Genomic DNA, 25,003 nt, shown 5'->3' with positions numbered 1-25,003 from the left:
AGTTCAACAGTAGTTTTATATTAACCCAGCTCCTGAAAGGTAGATAATTCTTGTTATTAAACCCTCTTACAATTAAAAGCTCTGAATACCAGTGCAGGTTAATGTCAAATTCATTAATTGTCTGGACAATACTTCTACATCAAACAAGTTTCTTATATGAGATGTATGTATTTTATACAATGATTATTCTACCCCATGTTGCACCCACACAGATGAAAGTACTGCAGCTCAATTACACTCTGACAGTGGGGTCAGAATTCCCTCTCTATATAAAAAGAGGTTGGCTACATACTTTGGAAGAACTGGATTTTTTTAAAAAATTGTTTTTTCACATCTCCGAAGTGTATGCTAGGCATTCAAAGTTTATCACAGGATGAACCATACCTCTTTGTGATTTTGCAATACAAAAGTCAACTAGCAATAGAATTAAGCTATGAAAACACTCAGTTTGAAAGATTATGGATATTGGCCAAAGCAGGAAGAGATTACAAATTTATTGGTGAAGAAGCAAGTTATATGCAAGTATATGGACAGCGAAGGATGAGACTTTAGGAAGGGGTGAGAAAGACCAATGAGACAGTTACTGGCAGTGAAAATAGTGTTGTTATATCTTCAGGCAAAACATCCCTACCCTTTAAAAGGGCTTCAAACACATGACTCAAGTATAGTGCAGATCACACCCCTACAAAAAAACACTGGTAGCTAGAATTATAGCATCATGGTTAGCCCAAAAGATACAGGACAATAAAAGGAGAAAAAACACAGCAAATACCTTTGTGTCAAGTGCTTTTTTTATACTAATCCGCCTCTGAATTCTAGCTTCTCCTCTTTCAATCTGAGCCATGATCTTCTCTATGTCCTGGAGTTCGTTACATCTTTCCCAGAACACAGCTAAGAGTAAAAATAAATAAATCACTTGTTAGTCCCTTCTCATACATCTTATAAGTTTACACAAGTAAAAGTGAAAAATTTTTATGGTAAAAAACCTGTTAAATGTTATTCACTTGCAATTTCCTTTAGTCAGACACTAATTCCTACTCCTGCATAACAGTGATAGCAATAGCACTACTGCTGATATAACCACATGCTTTATATAGTAAAGTAGCTCTATCTGCTAAAACCAGGTTTTGCTTTAAAACCATCTTCTTCACTTATTCCATCCCAACTCCCTAAAGCTATGTCTACACTGCAATTAAATACCCACAACTACCTGGCCAACTCGGGCAGTGTTTGGGCTCAGGCTAGACCTGGAACCCCACGAGGGGGTAGGGTCAAAGAGCCCTGGCTCCAGCCCGAGCCTGAACTTCTATGCTGCAATTTGAACAGCCCTGTAGCCCAGTCAGCTGATACAGGTCAACAACAGATGTTTAATTGCAGTGTAGACATACCTTAAGCCACATAAAATACCATTTTGAGAGGCAGGGATAGAAAAATGGAGGTCAACAACTGTATATATGGCTTATATACTAATGATACGCTAAAATAAAATATTTAACACCTGGTTCATTATTTCTCAAAAAAGCTTCAAAGTGCTTTACAAACACAGACAAGTTGTCCCATTTTATAAGAATGGGGATGTAAGGTGATGTAATGTTATTTGGTCAAGGTTACACAAATAGTGCCTTTTCCTCCTGGTTTGCCTCTTACATTTCCCGTCCCGTCTCTTCCCACCCACCCACACACACACACACCCACCCACACACCCACCCACCCACCCCTTAGGAGCTGAACTCCTCCCCCAGCTCCCTTCCTTAAGAGCCTTATACACAGTTTGGGTCACCCCATGCTCTTAACCATATGCCCACTGCTTGATATGATCACCTCCCAGCTCCCATGTCCTCCACACCTACCATGCTTCTACTCCCCTACCAACTATAGCTTTCAAACATGGATATCAATTTTTTTAAAACTTGTGGGGGTGGGGAATGAGAAGCAGGTCAGAGTGAACCTCCTCTGGTTCACGAAAGCAGAGCTAGTTTGGTGAACCACACAAGATTTGCCACCAGTGGAGCTCTACTCTCTGGCCCATTTCTTCCCTGAAGCCAGGGAAACAGGGGGGTGGGGGGCAAACTAGAGGGTAATCAAGGCTACTGCCATGACACCCTTCTCCCCACTTTCATACCATGCAAAAGCCTTGTAAATGTAGGAGAGAGTGGGGAAGGTACATGCGTGCACAGAAAGTCCTGCAAGATAAACTGGAGGGAAGAGAGTGTAAGTCATAACCCAATACAGGAAGAGTTCCATTCTGGCAGACCTTGTCAGATTTGTCAAACTGGGACTCCTCTCCAGATGTCTGCCAGAAGATGATCTTCCTAGAGTGGAGCAGATACTTCAGGCACAGAGGTATCTTCATCCACAAGTCTACTTTCCCACCATGTCCAAAGCCAGTATTACTAAACAGGGGGGTTGGTCAGAGGACTGCAGCTGAAGGTGACTCAGGTGCAGGGCTATCCATTCCACTCTAGGACTACATCATCTTCTGACAAGTCTCCTGTGATTCACCAGAGCAGAGTGAGAAGCTGTCCTGGTTTGACAGCTCTGAACAGGTATTCTTCTCCATTCCTCCTCCAACCCCATTCCAAATTCAAAAAAAAAAAAAAAAAAAAAAAAAAAGAAAAGCATTTCTCTTCTTCACCTCCACATACCATTCATTAGAGTGAACATTCACAACAACAAAGGAAAAATGAAAAATAATTTTGTCTGTAACAGGAAAGTGGGGGGGTGGGACTTGGAACCAGGGAGCCAATCTACCTACTCTGAGCAAGCAATTGGACTAGGCAGAAGGGCCAGGGAGTCAGCAGGTACTCATACTGCTCAGCACTGCTCTCCAATTATGGCAATGTAAGCTTATGAGCAATCTCTGCAGAAAAGTCCTATTGCTATACATTCCCTGAGGTACATCAGACCAGGACTCTCTCTCCACCCACCCACAGGACACAGCTGCCTCTGCAGACAAGTTCCACAGCTACTTGCTATTAATATGGGGTAGACTAGGACTGAGGGAAGATCAACAAAGGGCTGAAGTATAAACTCTGAGACCAGGGGGCCAGATTTTTAAAGGTATTTAAGTGAAAGATGCAGACAAAGTGCCTTGTGGGATTTTCAAAACCACCTAGGTGCCCAACTCTCCTTAATTTAAATTGGAGTTGAAAAATCCTACTAGGCACCTATAAGCGCATAACTACCTTTACAAATGTACCCCTCGGGAGCCTGCAGCTGCCACTGCAATGGCAACTGCCACTTGTAGTCTCAGAAGGAGGAAGTGGCTGATGAATCTTGATAGTTCATGATTTTTCTTATGCATATATCAAGTTATGAAGAACAAGAGGAATTACTATTTTTGTATTTAATTTTAAAATATATAAAAGTACCCCAACCCAATGTTCTGAAAAAGTGTAGGTATGTAAAAATTTTGGGGCATTGCTGTTTAGCTAGAGAGAGGGGAAAATAACAGGGCAAAATTTCCAAGTGGTATAAACTTAAATGTTTCCTATGCCAGGTTAGTAAATATTTTTCTTTGAAGATAAAACATCAATTATCCTCTGAAAAGTTACAAACAAGTTTGGAGATTCAATTCAGAATATAAAACATAGCTATTTTGGTCATGCTTAAAACTGCAAATCTCAGATTTGCAGTTAAACTACTGAGTGGCTATATGTGCCTAAATAACCATGTCCTTTTTCCAATGTCAAATCAATTATTCCACCACATGTCTTAAGGGGTCATTATATAAACTTTTCAAAAGCAAAAAAAAAAAAAAAAATTAATTTGTTTACAGGCATTACGAACTGGGAAAGTGCCAGAATACATCAGGTACTATCCACTACAAGTTATTAAATGTTCACATCAATGACTAATTCAAGGAGAAAGTTACCTGAATACTCAATGACTTCCTCTGGGGTTTTTCCTTCGACTTCACGAGCTATATTTTCAATATCATCACGGCCCCATTTTTCATTAGCTTTGATGAACTGGTTAAAATCTCTTTTATTCCAGTTGGTAAATCCCTTTAAAACAATACAGACATCTTTTAGTCAACTGTGTTGGTTTTGTTCATTTAAAAAATGTGAAAATATTAATTTCAATTTAAATACTAAAGACACACCTATACAAGGCTCTAGGTGTCTTAGCTCAACAACAAAACACCAGCAGCATTAAAATCTGTTCTTTACTGGTACGGTTTGTTTTATACTAATTTGAAGACTTTTTTTCCACTAGAGCAGAGTGGGGGAGAGGAGAAGTTATTTCCCCCTGCCCATACTGTTGCATACGAGGACCACAGAATTATAAACATTATCCCCGTTTGCCTATCCCACCAGTCCCAATTCCACTTTTCTCTTTCCATTTCAAGGCCCTAAATTAATCACAAACTCTACCTTCCTCGACCTGTGAGTGTTTCTCCTTACAAAGGCATCCATGGAAATTCTTTGAAGAGAATAAACTCCCTCCTCAGAAGCTAAAACTCTAACAGCTCCATCAGTCATAGGTAGCAGAACCACAAAATACCTGTTAAAAATGATCCCGTGTATTTTGCAAGAATAGTCTCTACATCTCTCCTATGAACAAATGCTTCCGCCCTAACAGAAAGATTAGCTCTGGGTTTGAACTGGTGGGCTTCTGCCAACGCCTATTCAGCAAAGAATGCTTAAATAAATGTCAGTGGTAAAGGTCCTTGATGTTGATGCATATTCATTAGGACTAGGCTGGGAACATCAGGGTACTTTTTTTTTTATAAGCCAAATGGCTAACTGATTTTCACCTGGTGCTTACCAAGTTAGTCCAGTTTCACAATAGTGATTGAGTTAAATCAAGTGAGCATTTTTTTTCACCTCTTAAAAATTTATTTACCATTTAATTATTTTCTTTAAATAGGATTCAGCCAGCCATCATTTTAGAGACGGCTTACCTAATCTGTTACTTGAAAAAGTAATATTAGAACAGTATTGAGAAACTGAATTCAGCTTGCTTTAGTGGATATAATTTGCTTAGTTATGTAACCTCCATTCTGTATCTAATTTATTTCCTCCTCAAGAGTAGGACTTCAGTACCAAATCTCCCCTCTTCGCCTGTTGCCTGATATCTTGGGGAATCTGTCTATGTACAACTTATGAATTCTGATTGATTTTATTAACTCTGTCTACAACTCTAACCCTCAATATGTATTAAATCAGCTACTTGCTGACACAAACCATGTCATGTTGTCACAAAACAGTTGCAGGACAATAAAGTTGTTAACATGGAATGACTATAGAGTGGCAATCCAATCGATATGCTAAAGAGATTGGCCAACCTGACGGAAACTGGTTATCTCAGGTTGTCTGCAGGGAGGGAGTTGGAGCAATTGAAATTCCCCAACAGACCAGGAGAACAAAGAAAGGTGCTCACAGTTGCTGTTAAAAGGCACAGGCTCTCTGAGCTAGAGGAACCATTTTACCACTGGACCTGAACAGGTGAGAGAGAGCTTGAAGCCTGAACAGGAGAGGAGGATCTGGGTACCATGAAAGGACTTACCAAAAACAGGCCCTCAGAGTGGTAAGGACATTGGAGGGAAGTTTCCAGGAGTTTGTAAGTCTCTATGCTTCCTCTATGAAAGGGGGGTGAGTGGATGTTTAAGGAGGTGGTTCTTGGAGGAACTCTGGGAAAGGATCTGCTCAAACTAGTTGGGAGATTGGTGGTAGGGGTCCACATTGGTCTTGGGGCCTAGGGTAACTGGACTGCGGGATCTGAGAAGGGTTACTAAGGAGTGAGCCATAGAGGCAGGAACCAAAGCCCTGATTCTGCTCAGACTCAGCAGCATTAGATGCCCACAAGATCCAGTGTTTGGATCCAAACAGAGGGCTGTTGAGTGTCCAGCAGGTGGAGCTGGACACCCCCAGAGATAATTTCTCCAAGTCTCATTGCAGTTTGGATCAGAATATCTGTTGGAGAAAGATGCCAGAACCAGATTAATAATCACAGTTTGAGAACCAGTGGTCTAATTCCACAGAATCAAGGCTTTTCCTAGATCAGTCTGTAAGACAAAGAAATGAAGTCAGGTACAGCTGGAGGTTATTTTAAGAGATTGACCATACCTGGGTTAGTAGTTTCTCCTTTTCTTCTAACTCTTCATCATTAAGAGGATCAGCTTCATCAATTTTAAGTTGTTCTTCCTTTTGTGCTTGGGCTGCATTTGGCAAGTCTGGATTACGAGGTACCTGAGATTTTAGATTATGGAATTTCATCATCTTTTATATTTGAGTTTCACAGAAGTTGACTAAAACTCTCCAGATAAGATCTGATTATTTTTTAGCATGCAAAATAACAGTACTCCTCCTGAATTATCTGAGTGACAAAACAGCACACACTCAAAGTGCCAACATTAAAATACCCTTTTTAATTGCAGTAATTAAAGTTTCTCAAGACAGAAGAGAACATAGTCAAATATTGTACAAGAGTAGTTTTAATACCTTGTACCCAATAGTTTTTCTGTAATACAGAATCTCTTTTTCTAGTAGTTCAAACAAACGTGGAGGAAAGAACTGGAAATCCTGAACATTAGGCTGTTTTGGAGGTCGTGGAGCCTAAAATAAAAAACAAAACAAAAACCAATACACTTTACATTTGATTCACTTTCAAGTTTAGTTTCTTTTGCTTATAATTAAATTCATTCAGAAGCACCATGTAATGACCAAAAAAAGGAGGCAAAATCTTAGTTCCTCAGAAGGTAGCTTTGGTTGTATAAGAACATACAAATACCTCTGTTAAGAATTCACAATGGAGACTGACGCTGGCAGATCAGGTGCCAGCTCATGCCAAGGTCCCCTGTCTGGACACTAAGATACATAGCTGGAATCTTTCTGCCTTACTTGAGGGTTAATACTGATAAAATAGGTATGAGAATTATAAGAAAGTGTTTAGTGTTTCAACTCTATTGAACTCTGTGACTTTCCGCATGCATTAATCTTACTTGTAATATTTGTGTTCCATATCAACGTAACATTTGAGCAGTTGTATTGTGAGCCTCTCTGACTATATGAATTGCCATGAAAGAAAGGAACATTATTTGGTGTGAAGAGCTGCTCTTCTACAGAAATGGTTATGCCCTTCCTGAAAGAGGACACCCATCAACACCAGACAGGCTACGGTTGGATCTTACAACTAGAAACTCCCTACACCTGGATTTAAATCATGAATGTTGTGGAGAAAATGAATAAGAAAATGATATTTACTCCAAGGTCACCACCCACTGAAATTAAGAGGCAGCAGGTTTAAAACAAACAAAAGGAAGTACTTCTTCACACAATGCAGTCAACCTGTAGTACTTGTTGCCAGGGGATGGAGTGATGGCCAAAACTATAATAAATTTGTGGAGGATACATCCATCATTGGCTGTTAGCCAAGATGGTCAGAGATGCAGCCCCATGCTCAGTGTCTCTAGCCTCTGACTGCCAGTAGCTAGAAGTGGATGACAGGGGATAGATCACTCGATAATTGCTCTGTTTTGTTCATTCCCTTTGAAGCACTTGGCACTGGCCAGTGTCGGAAGACAAGATACTGGACAGACCATTGGTCTAAACCAGTACAGCCGTTCTTATAAGAAACTGTCAACAAAAAGACTAAATACTCTTATTGTTGTGCTCTCCTCCTCCATGAAGATGAGTCATGCAAGTGGACTCCTCCCATCAGCTGAGTTTGCAGCTCAGAGCACACGACAGGAGGAGGATAAAAACCACAAGGAACTAAGGATCTCTATACTGCTTGGACTCTGTGTGAGCAAGGCATTTCTAGGCATAAGCAAGAGATCCCCAGTTGCTTACCCTTGGTTAGCCCTAAACAACAAAGAGCGTTTGCTGATTATAGAAGCTTCTATTGCCATTTGAAAGGTAAGGCTGTAACTCGCTAGTGTCTATATTTACTTGCTTTAACCTAAATAACTCTCTAATTTCCGTTTCGTATTTAGTAAGTCCTCATATAGTTTATCATAGGATTGGCTGTGAATGTTGTCTTTGGTGAAAGATCTAAAACGCAATTGAGCTGGGGTCTTTCGGGATTAGGAGTAACTTAAATACTCCTGTGATTTTTGCTGTAACGGGCCATCTATCACAAAGATACGCTCATCTGCATGGCATGACAGACTGGAGTACCCAAGAGGACTATCTATGACTCCATTTTAAGGCTGTTAAACTGCCTGAGGACTATGCAGTTAGTGGATGGAATTTAAGTTTTAACTTCCAATCAATTTGGGGTTTCTGCCCTGGTTTTTAACAGTCTGCCCTAAGGCTGATACGCATGCTCTTGCACAGAACTGGGAGCATCACAGACACAACAAAACACTGCTTCAGAATACAGTATGAGGAAAGCTACTGTTTACATTGTGGAAAAAAGGATAATACTGTATATCAAGTGGTAGATGTTTTTTATTTTTTTAAAAGACATTAGAAACCAGATGAACAATACAACATTTTAAGTAGGATCTCCAGGAAGGCCAAAGAATTACTTGAGGAAAAGTTCACTTAAGGTAAATCCACTTTAGTTATTTAAAATCCGACTTCTCACTCCTTTACTTAAAATAATCTTCCACCACCTGACTGAAAGATCTCATTGTCCTCTTAATCTTCCTTTGCCTCCCTGAGTTCTATGTTTAAAGTCCTTTGAACACTCCACTTTGCATCTTTAAACTGCCTTTATATGCATCATTCATTTATTTTACACACACTTTTAAACTTTCCACTGGTGGAAATTTATAAGAATTGGATTTATAGTTGGAAGCAAGTTAATGTAAATCTGTCTTCTGCACATTTCAATCATTTTCTGTTTTAAAATAAGTCAACTCACTTTTGGTGCTTTTGGCTCACTGACACGAAGAGCTTCCCTGAAGTAAGCATCAACAGCATAGTTGGCTTTTCTTTCTCGTTTAGGTGGCTCAATCCACTCTGTGAATGCCATCTATAATATTAAAAAAAATAAATTAAAGAGACCTCAAGTTCTGTAAAGTATTTTATACAAAGTATGAATTTTACACAAAACTAGAACTAAAGTATTTGGATTAATAGCCTTCCACAAATTTAACAAGGAAGAAATCTTCATATTGTGTATCCCATGTTCACCAAACTAGTAACATGCGCAAATACTACAAATCAGTGAATTCTTCCAAAATAAATTCAGATATTACCTTTTGTTTCTCTCTATAATCTTCCCCTTCAAAGTTGTATACACTGGACTCTGTATCCATTGTAAAATTTCTGAGTGAACTTTCGCCCATCTTTGAGAGTTTCTCATTCATTTCTGCAGTCTGGAAAAAAGTTATCATTGAGTAATATTTTTCAAAGATGCTCCTCCTTATTCATGAGCACACGCTCACCGATTCAGATTAAAAATCCAAAAATGATTTACTAGTATAGGTCTTAATGCCAAAAAACACACTCCTGATCTATTATGTAAATTTTAGTCAGAAAAATGTTAATTGCATTTGTAATGTTATTCAAAGGATGTAGGAACACATCTCAGGTTTCTTTAATTTGTATCTCACCTTCTTTGCACCTCTTTCCAAAATACCATCAATATCGTCGTCAGTAATCTCACTCTCCTTTGAAGCAAACACATGCGTAGCTCCATGTCGAATCATCTGCAGCATTTCATCTTTCCCTATTTTATTCAGATTTTGATCCACCAGTCTTCCTGAAGATAAAAACATTGGAGGAGAATACCTTATTGGAGAGTTTAATTACTTTTGGGACAAAACATGATTTTAGGCCAATCACTTGGATGTGTCAGGAACAGAAGAACAAGGAGGGAAAGGAAGTGCTCTATTATGTTTGTCACAGGCTACACACAAAATTCAGTCACACAAACTGGTTTCAACATTTAAAAAAAAATTGTGACAAATCAAGATAGTTAAGTAAGGACTGGTTCTTGCTTAGTAATACATTAATTTGTATTTCCATCAAAGGAGGACTCTGGGTCTTAGGTCTTCCATGTCAACTCTCATTCCTGGCCAGCATTTTCATAATTTCAAGTCCACATCTCCCCGTGAACATGACAGCAATAGCTATGGTACTTTTAAAAATAATTAATTTCAAATCAGACTAATAAAAAATTTAGGCTAATATATGGAGTTACATCATCATTACTCTTTTATTCCATTATTCTAAAATTAGTCACAGAAGTGAAACTTTATTATTATACTTTCTTCTTTAAAGCATTTTCACTTTTTAAATTTTTATTTAAGTACACCCATTCTTAGCCATCTGGGATGCCCTAGTCATTCCATAATTATGCAGTAACAAGTGTTATGCTGAAAAACTGCCACACTTAACGGAAAAAAAAAACCCAATAAATTTACCATCCCTTCCATCCTAAGAACAGAATATGAAATCATGGCGCCACTGAAGTCAATGGTGCCAAAACGTCACCCAGAATTTACATGTAAAAAAGGAGAATGCAAAGGAGAGAAGTAGCAAAGTACAAAAATAGAAAAGCTGTCTCAATACACTTGCCTTGTTGAATGACTATGGAATCCAAACGAAGTTTCATTTCTGCTCTTTCCACTATTCTTTCTTCTACAGTGTTGTCTGTGATAAATCGGAACACTCTAACAGTCTTTGTCTGGCCAATTCTGTGTGCACGATCCTATGCAGAAAATTGTGAAATACTCATGTCATTTAGCATAGCATGGTAAAGTGCTTATACTAAAATATAAAGATAAAAACTCACTTAAATTCAAGAATTAATTGTAAGAGGGTAGCTATCTTAATTACCATACTAATTTGGTAAATAATAAACTTTACTTTTCAGGTTAAAATGCTTTCAAAAACCCTGTTGACATGGCCACCCAAAAAACAGTTCTTATTGGCACTATAAAGCTTAGTTAATGAGGTCTCTTGCATAGAGGAGTGTAGAACAGTACGCTTTGCTTAAGGTTCCTGTCTAAAAGACATGCATGGCACATAGTTTAATCAGATATTTCACAGATATTAAGGCCAAAAGAGACCATTATATGATCTAGTCTGACCCCTGTATTTATATAAACAGCCCAGAAAATTTCACCCAGTTATCCTTATATTGAGTTTAATAAAAATTGTATTGGACTAAAGCATCTTCCAGACAGGCTTTGCTTTCATGTCTTGCTTTGAAAACAACAGATGGAGAATACATCCCCTTACCAGTTTGTTCAAAGGATTAATCAGCCTTCCACTGTTAAAAAATTGCACCTCATTTCCAAATGGAATATGTCTGGCTTTAACTTCCATCCCTTGGTTCTTGTTCTGTCTTAGTGTGTCATTCTTTTGAACAACCTTTATATTAAGCATATCTGAAAATATCTGAAGCCTGGTTGAAATGCTCAGATTTTCAACATGCCAATGTGCATGCAGAGACCCGGTTTGTATATATGTAATTCACACCTTTAATATGAAAGTTTTTACAAAACAATAAAGCTAATACTTTAATGTGTAAGTCAATATATTATTCTCTCCATAAGATCAAAGACTGGGAAGCAATGTTTTTTGATGTAAGGTTTAATCATGTGTGCCCTTATAATGCAAATTAGTAACAGAAAAGCTGATTCAACTCAAGAGATAATGGTGAAGTTATTACTCCAATGTCTTAAAATGACAGATTAAGGCTCTTTCCCCCCCAACTAAAGTTTTAGCCAAATTTGACCTAACTGCTGTGTCGTCCTTTTAAATGTCAACTACTCTTGGAGCATAGAAATCAGTCTTAATTTTAAAAAGACAGTACTATTGAATTAAAATGGACAGAAGTATATACAGAACCAAATCGGAGACACTATGAAATGCAATATATAGATTTGTATTTTGTACAGATTGCAATTTTGTAAGAAAGACATTTATCTATAATGATATTTCTGTTGTTGAATTCTTACCATAGCTTGAAGATCTACTTGTGGATTCCAGTCTGAATCATAAAGAATTACAACATCAGCAGTAGCCAGATTGATTCCAAGACCACCAGCACGTGTGCTCAACATAAACACAAACTTGGAACTGTCAGGTTCATTATATGCATTAATAGAAGCCTGTATAAATAAGAAAGAAGTCAATATAATTGTATATTCTATGAGTACACAATTTTATTTTTAATTTTTTAAACACTCACTTGTCTCTCATCATGAGGTGTTTGTCCATCCAATCTACAATACTCATAATTTCGCCACATGCAGTAATCTTCCAAGATGTCTAGTACTCTGGTCATCTGACTAAAGATTAGCACTCGTGAGCCTGTTGGAGGTAAAAAGTGAAACTGTTCAACAAATAAATAGCTACATAAACGCTACTGGGTTTTTTTTGTTTTGTTTTTTTAACACCTATACATAAGGTTGTAAAACAAGATGATCGTTGTTAATTGATCAATGTGGTCTTCTTTCAAAATCTGACAAACTACTGATTGTTAAAAAATACCTGGAAAGTATTACTCTAACTTTTTTTTTTATATAATCTAATCTAGATTAAGAGAAGGAATTAAAAAATTGACATTGTTTAAGGTTCTAAAACCTCATTTAATATGGAACTTTTAGATGAATAACAGAAATACATATATAATGCTGAGGTATTATATATATAGTCAGGTACCGCTATTCAGTATTTTATTTAATGAATATCCATAGCATCACCATAGACATTTCAATATTCTTTAAAAATTCTTCAACCTTAGTGTGAAAATGATATTGATGCTTTATTGGAAGTTGCATACAAGGACAAAAACTCTCTGACTTAAAACACAAAGAGTCACGCTAAATAAGGATTTCAGTAGGGACCACCATCAAACCACCTTTCCATTAAAAGAGTAATTAAAATCAAGCCACAACCCAATACCCTCTTGCAAATACCAGAAAATTTACATTTAAAGATGAACTGAACAGTTTGGGATATTAAAGCATTTAACAATGCTTTTATACACTTATTACCAAGACCAGCATTCAATAATGTGTTCTACTGCAACACAACAGAACTGGAACTCTCTGACCTGTTTATGGCATTCATAAATGGCAAAAAAATTGCCACAATTATTTCTTCCATGTTCAGTTAGTCAAAACACTTACCCTTTACACCGGATAAGGATCTATTCATTGTGATCCATTTTTAGTTTAATCCAGATAATTTTTTCTAGGACTGAAGGCAAATGCCACGACAGCTAAAATTGACACAGCATATAGCAACAAGCCTCAAGCAAAAAAGGCCAACACTATCATTTTGATTTGACAATTCCCATCTAGAATCTTATAATGACATCCATCACGATAGCGTCTGAGTGTCTCCCAAGGGATAAAGCAAAAATACAGACCAATGAACTAAACCTAGGTTTACTTCCTATTGCCCATGGCTCTGTTTTTTCCCCCCTTTTTCTTTTTTAATGTTTCCCTTTGCCCCTAAGTTTTCTACTTGTCTCCTCCTTTGCTGTGCTTACTTCCATTTGTAAAAATATTATCTAAATAGTAAATTTTACACTTTGTTCTGAAAGTAGTAATATTTGTGGTGAATCTGATCTCCTGCTGTAATGAATTCCAGAGCCTTGACCCTGTTGCCAAGAAAGCATAATTTCTCCAGTTTCACAAGCTTCTCCGTTGTGAGGAATATTGCCATTAAGGGAGACTGGCATGCTCCAAGTTATGTTGGACAAATTCCATGGAGGACCTTGAAGGTTAACACCAAGGTTTTGAATATGTCTTGGTATCTTAGAGAGTCAGTACTGTTAGCAGAACTCTACAGTGATGTGCTTTTGGCAGCTGCTGCTGTGAAAGCAGGCTACAATTTTCGGGACCAACTGAAGCTTCAGTGACCCCCACTTAACTAAAGAACAGATTTCAAAGTCCTGACCCTGATCTATAAAACCTTTATTGGATTGTGATCCAATTACCTATGGGGCCATGCTAGTCTCCACAATTCCTCCAATACATCTATGATCTACAGAGAAAATACATCTGGAGTTTCAATTCCATCTATTAAATCAAATGAATCAGAAAACCCTCAAGTCAGGAATAAATATGATTCAGACCTTGTTCTTTCAACTTCGGTAGCAATTTGTCCAACACCACCATTTTACCACTGTTGGTAACCAAATGCATATCTGTTGTGTAAGGTGGACCAGGTTCTGCTCCATCAAAGAGGTAAGGATGATTGCAACATTTTCGCAATTGCATCAGGATGTTCAACAGTCTCATTTTGTCCAATTTCCCAGCAGAGTTCAATATATCTATATCCTTCATTAAGATTCGTGTATACCTATATTGAAAGTGATATTGTAATTACATAAAAGGATCTGATTTATTGTATAATTTGTAAAGAAGGAACTCAAAAGCAGACCCTCCCCCATTCCATAGGAAGAGCTCACTGATGACTGCATAAACAGCAACTTAGCCAACAGGTAAAGCTATCATGATGAAACATTGGATTCCTCACAGCTGGTGGCGTCAGAAGCAATTATATCAGATCCTACACAATACAACAGTATTTTTCTACAAAAGTAGTAGTTTAATTAGTTGAGTTGTAAGCAGCAGATTTCTAGTCAGCTTTAACAGTAGTACAGACAAGTGTCTGAATTACTTACCATTCTCTTTGCATTTTGCTAAGACCCACATAAATTTTAACTTCCTTCTTTGGAGGCAAACTCTTTTCTACATCAGCTTTAATACGGCGTAAGAGGAATGGCCTTAGCACCTAGAGAAGATTGAATTTTTAGACTGAGTTTCAAATAAAGCAAAAAATTAAAGCCTTTCACTGTTTATTCTTTCCTAGAGAAGCAAAAGCTATCAATCCAATATAAAAGACTAACCGAATAAATTTCTGGAAACTAATCTGTTGGTACTTTAAAGCAATGTATTTCATTGAAGCTCTAGAGACAGAACAGACTCCAGACTGTTACTGAGTCCCCTGGAAAAATGATTAAAATAGACAACTATCTTCCAGAGGAATACACTTGAATTTCCTCTGAAGAATTCAAAGATTCAGATCAGACCATCTTGAAGAGGCACAGGGAGAAAAGAAAGAAATACCAGTTTGGCTAATACCAGTATGGCTCTGGTCCAATTGCCCCAAATCTATTTTTCTTATATAACATGGCAAGCAGTTACAGACAACCATGCTGCATGAGAATGCTCTAGAGATGAAAGTGGCATCACAGATATGAAAAGCTGCTGGAGATAGGCAAAAATGAGCATGGTCATCAAGCTACAACTCTCTAAGAGATGACCTCACAAGAATTTTGCTTCCCACCCAAATGTACGAATTATGTGTGCCAGCCAAGATGAGTAGGAACACCTTAGACTTCTGCATTTTCCTCAATTTTTAGAGTTTTTGGTACTTCCATTGTATGTGATTCAAGTTGGAAAAAGATTTAGATGAGTCAGTTTCATTATTGGTTTCTCATGCATTTGCATGACAACTCGAAATGGGTGAAAATTTTCTATCAAAACTGTTTTGACAGAAATTTGAATTTTCAACTTAATGACATTTTTCCTGAATGGCTGTTTTCCTCAGAACATTGTTTGCTTACCAAACATAAAATACTTCAATTTAGATATGCCCCCATGATATCTCATACGAGCTATAGTTTGATTGCTTAATGTCCTATTCTCCTCCATAGGTTGAGTTCCCTAGCTAGACATCATGTCACATGAGGCACTGCAGCTGTGGGACATCATAATGCATCGCCTACCCTCATCAAGAGGGCAGTGTGATGCACCATAGGAGGTTTAAACAGAACAGTATCTGGCCTACAAAGGAGAATAGGATCATAAGACAATGGGAGCTATGCTTTGAACATATAAAATGCTAAGGACCTGATTTTTCAGAGTCTTAGGGATTTCAAATTGTGCACCCAGAATCACTGAACACTTTTGATTTTAATCACTGATTTAGTTTCCGAACTGCAAAATGCAAATAATTCCTGTGAGATGAGGGGGGGTATGTTGTTAAAATAAATTTACTAATATTTATGAAGCACTCAGATACTAAAGTGGCGAGTGCCATACAAAAGCCAGAGGAAATTAATAATTCTGTCTTCAGAACAAGGTTTTAAGAGTGTTCAGTAAATAAGGCATGGGGCCATATATTTGAACGGTAACAGGAAAAACTATTAAACAGCTGCTCATTAAATTAACATCATGCACAGAATGAACGATGGAATGAGGCAGAAGTCCCATGGAAAAAAACAGTATATGATCCTCTAGCAAAAAAACAGTATCACAATGCATATACAGAAGTGAACCAAATTAAGGTTGTACAGACAACTTTAATTCAGACATTTCCTAATATGAATGATTGACTTTGCTTGACCTAATATTCCTTTAATGGGGGGGTTGGGTGGGGGAAGACTGGGGAAAGGGGAGGGTTTGTGCACACACAATAGCTATTTATATTGGAATTTGTAAACCTTTTTCAAAGCCCAAGATCTGGACTTAAAGATATTTAACCAGGCCTATTTTAAGAATTATATACATCCTTTGCATCATTGAAATCAGGATGCAATTATAATGCAAGATATTCTAAAAAGTATACCACATTTTCAGACTAAGGGTATTTTCCCTAATGTTCTACAAGCAAAGACATTGGAAAAGTCTTTGGAACAACTGGACTGGTTAATGATGTAACATTCACTCATTCAACATTATACAAATGTGACACATACAAAATAAGAAAGACTTACCATGTGGAGACGTTCCACCAGCTTTTGATCCCCAAGACAGTTATTTGTATCAAACCATGAATCGAAGTCCTATATTTAAAATGTTTTATATATAGAAATCACTTTATTAGACCAAGAAAGTTAATCTAGTGCAATAATCAACAAAGTAGCTCACCCAAGGACCCTGTTACAAATTCAATTTAAATTTCACAATGTATATTGGTATGTAATCAGCTGTACCAATTATAAGCACATTTAAACTAAGTATGACTGCATCCACCCTAAGGAGTTGTACTGTTTTAACTATGTCAGTATCTAGTCAGATACGGTTAAAGCAGTACAAAAGCTATGTAACTGTCCTTAAGTTACAATGCTAATTGTGTGAAGTTACATTCATTTCCATGTCCTTTCCCCAAAAACAGGGTAACTTCATCACAGAAGCTGATATAGGAGGAAGAAAGTTTGTTCAAACAATCAAATAAGAGAAAAATACAGAAAACGAATAGCCAAGTAAGTTGCTTTTGGAATCAAAGTGCTGTTTCTAGTTTGCTCCACTATGAAGGTAATTTTTTATTATGGTCTTTATGGAAGACCTCTGTACACTCACAATACAATTTGATATACCGGATCTTTTCTGCTGAAGGGAGCCACCATATTCAGATCTTCTATAGTAAGAATATCACTTCTAGCTCTGGGCTGGATGCCACTGAGCATTTGATAGATGGAAAAGATGGGGAGCTATGCATGTTGACAGAATACATTGCAAAGCTTCTTCTCCCATAGGGGCTAAGGCCCCAATTCAGCAAGGTACTTAAGCATAAGCACATAACTAATCTTAAGCAAAATAACCTTACTGAATCTGGACCTAAATGCCTCTGTAGCACCATCAGGTTGGGCACAAGGCACTCAAGCCTGGCAGTAAGTGCACTACCCAATTGCACCGGCTTTTCCAACTCATACGGAATCAAAATCTTGCTAACTAAATTTCAAGATGTGAAGGTAAATGACAAAATGATTCTTAAAATTTGATTTGATAATAAAGTTAGTCATTTGCGCTACCACAATACATAAGTCGTCCTTAAAAATCAGCAGCATTAAATTCAATATCAAATCACAATGACTGAAACACCCGTTGTGTCTGCTACGTGGACAATAATGTTTAAAACAACTTACAGTGGACAACATACTGGATGCAGTCATCTACATTATACCTTTCAATAACCAGAAATGAATGGACTGTCAGTTACAACATAATTAACCAGGTCTACTAAAGTTCTCTCTTTCTCCCAAATCAGTAGATTAAAAATTAAATAAAGTCAGTTAAAGAAAAATAAGAAACATTACATCAGCTGAGTTAAAGACATCTGGCAAAAGAAAGTTGAGAAGCGCCCAGAGTTCATGCAAATTGTTCTGAAGTGGAGTTCCAGTTAACAGCAGCCGATTTGTAGTCTTGAATTCCCTCACAATTTCTGACAACTGAAAGAGATCAAGACAATTACTGAGACCGTATTATTGCAATGTTGCTGTAATCTATGCAAAAGTCTACTTTGAAATCTAAATTACCTTTGATTTTTCATTTTTGATCCTGTGGGCTTCATCTATAACTAGATATCGCCAGTTAAATTTCTTGAACACAGATTTCTCTTTAATAAGCATTTCATATGATGTTACACAGACATCCCATTCTCCTGGCAACAATACATCTCGGACAAAGGCAGCCTGGTTAGAAAGAAAAAAAATAGAACTTAATTCTTGAAGATTAACTACCATATGTCATAACTAAACAAAAATCAAATACATGCCATCTAGAGTTCAAAGCAAAATTTCCCTCACACACTGCAAAATTAGGGATTAAAAATAATATTCATTGTTGCCTCAATGCGACAGATGTGTTTTCTAGTCTTAGGGATTTGCTAGACTGAACAAATGCCAATATCTCATTTTTAAGTGGAGAGAAAAAAAGCAAGCTTCGGACAGCAGTCTTTACTGGTGAAATGTGGAAGACTATGCATAAAAGTTTTGAAGGGGTAAATCGTAAGGTTAAAAATTGTAAAGGGGCAATAACACCAGTAATTTTATAATATTTTGAATTGGATTAGAGTATAATGGGTCTTGAATATGTAAAACAAATCCAAGCTATGACTCTGCAAAGCTAATTTTAAAAAAAAGCAACTTAGCTATTGAGTAACTACAATACAGCATAGCAATGGAGAATTCAAAAGGAAAGGTTACTTATGTGACAGTAACTGGAGTTCTTAGAGATGTGTGGTCCCTATCTATATTCCACTGCAAGTGCACACGTACTTGAGACCAGAAGATTCTTGTTAGCAGTATACATTAATCCATGCCTGGGCCCCTCTCCTCATCATGTTCTGAACCAAGGCCATGGTGGAGGCAGCACAGACAAACTGTCTATTCAGTACCTTTTGACCACAAATAACCCTCGGATAAGGCCAAAAACAAGGGAAGAAGGGCAGGTAGTAGAATACAGATAGGGACCACACATTTCAAAGAACTCCAGTTACTCTAAGGTAAGTAAACTTTCTTCAAGTGATGGCTCTAATCTCTATTCCACTCTGGGCGAGTCACAAGCAGTATTCATTGAGAAGGGTACAAGGACCCCTGTTGTACCACCTAATGGAGGACTGCTCTGCCAAAGGATGCGCCAGCTGTAGAAGCGTCCGCTAGGGACTTAATACCTTGTGAAAGTGTGAATATAGCCCCATGTTGCTGCTTTACAGATTTCCAGGAGAGGGATCTTTTAAAGTGAGGCTACTGAAGCAGCCTGAGCTTTAAGCGAGTGGGCTCTCACACCTTTCAGGAGACAAATTGCTGTTAACTCATAAAAGAGCAACACGTAACCTGAAATTCAATTGGACAGTCTTTGGGATGAGATAGCTTCACATTCTGTGAAGGATACAAATAATCTAGGTGATTTCCTAAAAGATTTAGTCCTTTTCAGGTAGATTGTCAATGCTCAATGGACATCCAGAGAGCAAAGCTTCCTATCCTCACTGGTAGCATGCAGCTTTGGGAAGAAGACAGGTAAATGAACAGTCTAATTTAGATGGAATTCTGAGATCACCTTGGGGATGAATTTCAGGTGTAATCTCAGGAAAACTTTGGGATACTCTACACCAGCGGTTCTCAACCTTTTTTTCCCCCGAGTACTACTCGGGAAAAAAAAAGGGGGGGGGACTTTTGGCGGCGGCGGGGGGTGACGGACGACTTTCGGCAGCGGCGGGATTACATGGGGAGAACAATGCCCTCCGCCGAAACCCTGCCGCCGTTTGCCCCTTTTCGGCGGCAGGGTTTCGCGGGGGTGGGGGGACTTTCGGCGGCGGGGGGGGGGGGGGGGGGGTTCGTGGCAGCAGCGGGGGGAACTTTTGGCGGCGGCGGGGTTTCACGGCGGGGGGGGGGGGGGGGGGGCGACGACTTTCGGCGGCGCAGTCCGGCTCACATACCACCCAGCCTTCTTCCAAGTACCACCGGTTGAGAACCGCTGGTCTACACTATGGAATTTAGTCGACAAACGATGACTTTTGTCGACAAAACAGTGGAGATGTACACAGTGAAATGCTCCTTCCACTGATGTAACTCCCCTACTATGCCAACATAATAAAACCACCTCAACGAGAGGTGTAGGGCTTATGTCAGTGTAGTAAGGTTTAGACAGTGTCTACTTATATGGGCTGTTTGCTGTCATTCTTGTCAATTTCAATTGACAGAAAGTTGGGCAGCTAGAGCCCCGCTGGCCCGGCTCCCAGAGGAGAGTGCAGGGAGGGATTTGGGGAGGAGGGGGGAAGAGGAGGGATGGGCTCCCAGCAGGGAGCTGCCAGCAGAGCTCAGAGACCAGGCTCTCAGTTCCCCACACTCCCCTCATAAGTCGGTGGAAGTTCTCCTGGTGAGGACACACACCACCAACCCAAGGAGGATAATGTGGGACATCAGTCGCTGCAGTAATTAATTCAGTGGCTATAAGTCGACCTAACATAGTCAACTTATCTTTGTAGTGTAGACAAGGATTTTGTTCCTATGGAAGGCTGCATAAAACAGATTAGCCACAAGAGCCCCTAGCTCACCTATTCTTCTGGCTGAAGTGATAGCCACCAGAAATCAATAAGTGGGCTAAGGAACATGTGGCTAAGAATTCAAACAGAATCTTTGTCAATCCTAATAGGACTAGATTGAAATTCCAAGTTGGGGTAGGTTTCAGTATCGGGGAAAGGTTCTAACAATGTATCAGTCACAGGATGGCTGAGGATAGAGTAGTTGTCAACTAGAGGGGACAGGTGCTGACAGCTATGTACACCCATTGACAGAGAAGAGATAGACTTGAAGTCTTTAAGGACAGAGAACATTATCAGATGACAGGAATGTTGGAATCCTTTGGTGATATTTGATGATATTGATACCAGACAGAAAATGATTTCTACTTTCACATGTAGCACGTTCTTGTAGACTCCTTCCTATTATTAAGGACATGCTCTTCTGACCATGTTCTTTTCTAGGTTTGTTGCCCATCCAAATACCAGGTTGTTAGGTGGACGGAGGCTGGACTGGGATGCCTGATCTTACTTTTGTGCTGGGTCAACAGGTCCAGAAACAGCTGGATACAGATGCATGGACATGCTGACATTTGGAATGTCAGGAAACCCAAATTGTCCAGGCCATCTGGGAGCAATATGCATCACCAAGGCTCCCTCTTGCTTGATCTTTCTCGGGGCCCAAGGTAAGCGTGGAAGAGACATGAAGGCATATGTTAGTTGTCCCAACCTTGGGACTAGAGATGAGTCTCCTCAGGATCCTTGACCTTGAGTCACCCACAACAGTAGACTGAGCATTTTTTGTTCTCTTGACACACACAGATTCCAAGATTGGGACCCCCATTGTTGAAATTTGTTGTAAACCACTATCGTGTAGCTCCCACTCATGGTCCCTGGAGAAGTGCCTGCTGAGGTCATCTGCTAACTTGTTGTGTATCCCTGGGAGGTGTGCTACCAAAAGAATGATCTGGTGATAAATACATCAGTTCCAAAAAGTGACTTCTATACAAAGAAGGGGAGGACTTTGCTCCCCTTGTTTATTGATGCAGAACACTTGTCATGTCAGACGTGACTTGGACATGTAGGGTTAGAATAAATAGTAGGAATCGTCTGCAGGCCTCATGGACTACCCATAGCTCTGGGAGATTTTTGTGTAACTGGAATTTGGCAGAAGGATGTCCACATTCCTTGTGCTACATGGATGGCTCTCCATCCTCGTAAAGAAGCATCTATGATCAGTCTCTTTTGTAGGCGGAGGAGGGACAAAGGGATCCCATACACTGCCTCCCTGTTCTCCCATCAGGAGGGGGAAGCTCGCACTCTGTGGGGTAGCAAGACTAATTTGTCCAAACTGATTGCTCAGCATGTCGACTATCTGAGCCCAACCCTGCAGACATCAAAGGCAAAGTCTTGTGAAGGGTATTACATAAGTACGTGAAGCCATACGACCTAAAAAGATAAGGCAGCCGTGAACGGACATCTGTAGGCTCAGCTGAAGCTGAATGAGTTCCTTTATGGACTGGAATCTATCCTGAGGTAGGTAATCTTTGGCATTGATACAGCCCAGGATCACCTCACTAATCAACAGTGTGTGAGAGAATGAAAATGGACTTTTCTACATTTTTTCAAAGTCCCAATGAGCATAAGAGGCTGCGTAGGGAGCACTTTGCTATCCGTATCTCCTGATGAGGTTTTTCCATTAGTAACCAGTCATTAAGGTAGGGGAAAACTGATAAGCCCAAGCAGTGGAAGTGAGCTGCCAGCAGCACCTTTGTGAACCATAGGGCTATTGCATGGCCGAAGAGGAGCACTCTGCATCCCGGTCCTGACCTACAGTGAATCTCCAGAATCTTGAGAGCTACAAACCAATCACCATTGTTCAATGAAGGAATTATTGAGGACACGATGACCACTCTGCACTTTAAACGTAAACAGAAAATGTTCACCTGCCTGAGTTCCTAGCTGGGTCTCTAATCTCCTTTCTTTCTGGGAAGGAAATATTTCAAGTAAAATCCCTTTCCCCTGTGCTGAGGAAGTACCAGTTCTTTCACTCCCAGATCAAGCAAAGAATCTATTTCTTGATTGAGCATCCTCATGACAGGGGTCCCTGAAAAGGAACAGGGAAGGATTTTTTGAATGTATTTGAAGGATTGATCTGCAGCTCCTGAAGGCCCCATCAAAATTGCTTTCTAGTGGGAGACAGGTTGAAAAAAGGGCAAAGGGCAGATGTTATGCTTGCTATGCTGTACTCTCTATTGCTTCCTGGGCGGCTCGCAACCCTTTTGATTGATAAAAAGGGTTGAAGGGCTGGTCACTGCTTGTATAGTTGAGATCTGCGGTGTTTGCTCTGTGAAGCTGGAGTGTAATTACCCAGAGAGCAAAATGTTGCCCGTTAGTCCTTTAGTGAATGTTCTGAGTTATCTGTCTTTTCACTGAACAAATGGTTTTCCTCAAAAGGAAGATCCTCCACCATCAATTGGACTTGTGGCTTCAATCCTCTGGATTTCCCAAACTCCCAATGCATGACTATAGACATCACCATTGAGAAGCAAGCTGTATCCACAGCACCAACAGAGGCCTGGGACAATGATCTTGCAAGAAATTTGCCCTCTTTGATGAGCACTTTGACAAATTCCTGCAGTTCACTGAATTCCACGAACTTAGTATATAATAATAAAAATCACACTTTGACATAAGTGCTATTATTAGTGATCATTTGCTGTGTGGAACTCCAAGTTGGTCAAAGTAAAAAAATCTTTCTCCAAAAGAGATCTAAGCATTTAGCTTTCTTATGGGAAGAAACAAATCTGGGCTGATGTTGTCAGCCTCTTTCAGCCATAGACTGAATTACTAATGAACTTGAAACAGAATGTGTGAATATAAATTCTGCTCCATTAGCTGGTATAAAGTCCTTCTCCGTTCTTTTTGGAGCGAGGGCACACAGGGCTGGGATGTGCTAGACCATCTTGGTGGATCCAAGATGGCCTTAGTAATGGGAAATACCACCTTGCTTGATCCAGCACTGAGGAAAATCCTTCACTTCCTTGAGAGGAACCTGAAGTCTATCTGCAATCCTCCTTAACAAATCTTGAAACTGCCTGTAGTCATCCAGCATTAAAGGTGGGGCTGGAGCGATCACCTTGTCTGGGGATGACAACCCTCTTGGATCTGGTCCTTCCTCTTCCTCCATTCCTGAGGAGGTTCATAATCTGTTTAAGGCGAGGGTTGTCTGGATTCTTGATGGGACTGCAGACTCATAATATTGCATGTGAGAGGCCCATCAGCCCAAAAAAGGCAGTTAAAGGAAATTGAGGTAGTCCCATGGAGTAGGGAACCATTGGTCCCAAGGTGGATAATCTCTCCTATGAGATCAGGACAGTACCCAAGAGACTCCCTTTTCTCGATAGGAAGGGACATCTCCTACTAACACCTGACTCATTAGAAGAGGAGGCAGCTTCAGACACCATGGGTGGTACCAGATCCATGGACCTTGCTGTGCCCCTGCTGATAGAAAGAATGGATGAGTGACTCTCCCCATCCTTGTATCCACCCCATGCTATTGGTCCAGGGAATCTCCCTCATCAGGATTGGTTCTGATGGGACTGGGGATTCTGGGTCTGAGAAGACAGTAATGTCCTCAGGGCAGTGTATCTATCTCAAAGGCAAGGGGTCGGAATGGATGCCTTTCTTTTTGCAGCACAGCGGTGTTGGACTTGTCACTGCCTTTGCTATTAACAACTCCTTACCATGGTGCGATGGTACCACAAGTGCAGATGGCATCTACTTCCATTTCCCTCACTGGTACCAGGGACAGTTCCACTGCTGCATTAATGCCAGTTTCTGCGTGCTCTTGCTTTCTGGAGTCAAGAGACCGATACCACGCTTTCAGCTCCTGACACTCCAGAGTCTCACTCTGCTTGGAAGGTGTTGGAAAAGAGGTTCTCTTCTTGGATAAGGACCGTCATGAAGATTTTTTTTCTCACTTCTTGTGAATGTGTTTCCTGTCATCCTCATGCCCTCGTTTGGAGGAGTCCTTAGCTCTACACCTATCACTCATGGAGCCAGAGATCACCATGCTCCAAAGAGTGCTTCTCAGGGGCTCCGCCCGATGTACAGTGGGGTCTGAAGGGTCAGCAGCAGATTGGGGCCCCCCAGCATAATCTATCAAGAATCTCAGAAGTTTCTACTCATGAGCTTGACAGGTTCAGCATGAGAAGAATCAGCAAATGGGGCACTTTGAGCTTCCCCAAGGCAGTAGAAGCACTTAAGGTGGACTTAAATGACCAGGAAGGCCTGGGATTGGCAAAAGCATTTCTTGAATCCTGGAACCTTGGGCA

At 39.6% G+C, this 25,003-nt stretch overlaps 1 protein-coding gene across 1 annotated transcript in view; it reads right to left on the bottom strand.

Moving 5' to 3' along the window:
- The window catches only part of SMARCA5 (SWI/SNF related, matrix associated, actin dependent regulator of chromatin, subfamily a, member 5), a 46,238-nt gene that overhangs the window by 6,297 nt on the left and 14,938 nt on the right, over nucleotides 1-25,003 (bottom strand). Inside the window, exons 7-21 of the mRNA XM_067568019.1 lie at nucleotides 18,184-18,339; nucleotides 17,965-18,096; nucleotides 16,642-16,710; nucleotides 14,545-14,654; nucleotides 13,993-14,219; nucleotides 12,097-12,218; nucleotides 11,864-12,016; nucleotides 10,472-10,608; nucleotides 9,509-9,653; nucleotides 9,152-9,271; nucleotides 8,815-8,925; nucleotides 6,447-6,560; nucleotides 6,072-6,194; nucleotides 3,875-4,007; nucleotides 773-891 (exon numbers count right to left, since the gene is read on the bottom strand). Coding sequence (XP_067424120.1) covers nucleotides 773-891; nucleotides 3,875-4,007; nucleotides 6,072-6,194; nucleotides 6,447-6,560; nucleotides 8,815-8,925; nucleotides 9,152-9,271; nucleotides 9,509-9,653; nucleotides 10,472-10,608; nucleotides 11,864-12,016; nucleotides 12,097-12,218; nucleotides 13,993-14,219; nucleotides 14,545-14,654; nucleotides 16,642-16,710; nucleotides 17,965-18,096; nucleotides 18,184-18,339 — 1,971 coding nt within the window. The remainder of the gene's footprint in view (nucleotides 1-772; nucleotides 892-3,874; nucleotides 4,008-6,071; nucleotides 6,195-6,446; nucleotides 6,561-8,814; nucleotides 8,926-9,151; nucleotides 9,272-9,508; nucleotides 9,654-10,471; nucleotides 10,609-11,863; nucleotides 12,017-12,096; nucleotides 12,219-13,992; nucleotides 14,220-14,544; nucleotides 14,655-16,641; nucleotides 16,711-17,964; nucleotides 18,097-18,183; nucleotides 18,340-25,003) is intronic.

This window comes from Emydura macquarii, unplaced genomic scaffold, assembly GCF_026122565.2.
Source record: "Emydura macquarii macquarii isolate MOO-44397 ecotype Brisbane River unplaced genomic scaffold, CSIRO-AGI_Emac_v2 contig_2834, whole genome shotgun sequence".
In the NCBI taxonomy this organism is placed as follows: domain Eukaryota; kingdom Metazoa; phylum Chordata; order Testudines; family Chelidae; genus Emydura; species Emydura macquarii.
The sequence above is the reverse complement of the archived record's forward strand: the minus strand, read 5'-3'. Positions and strand labels throughout refer to the sequence as shown.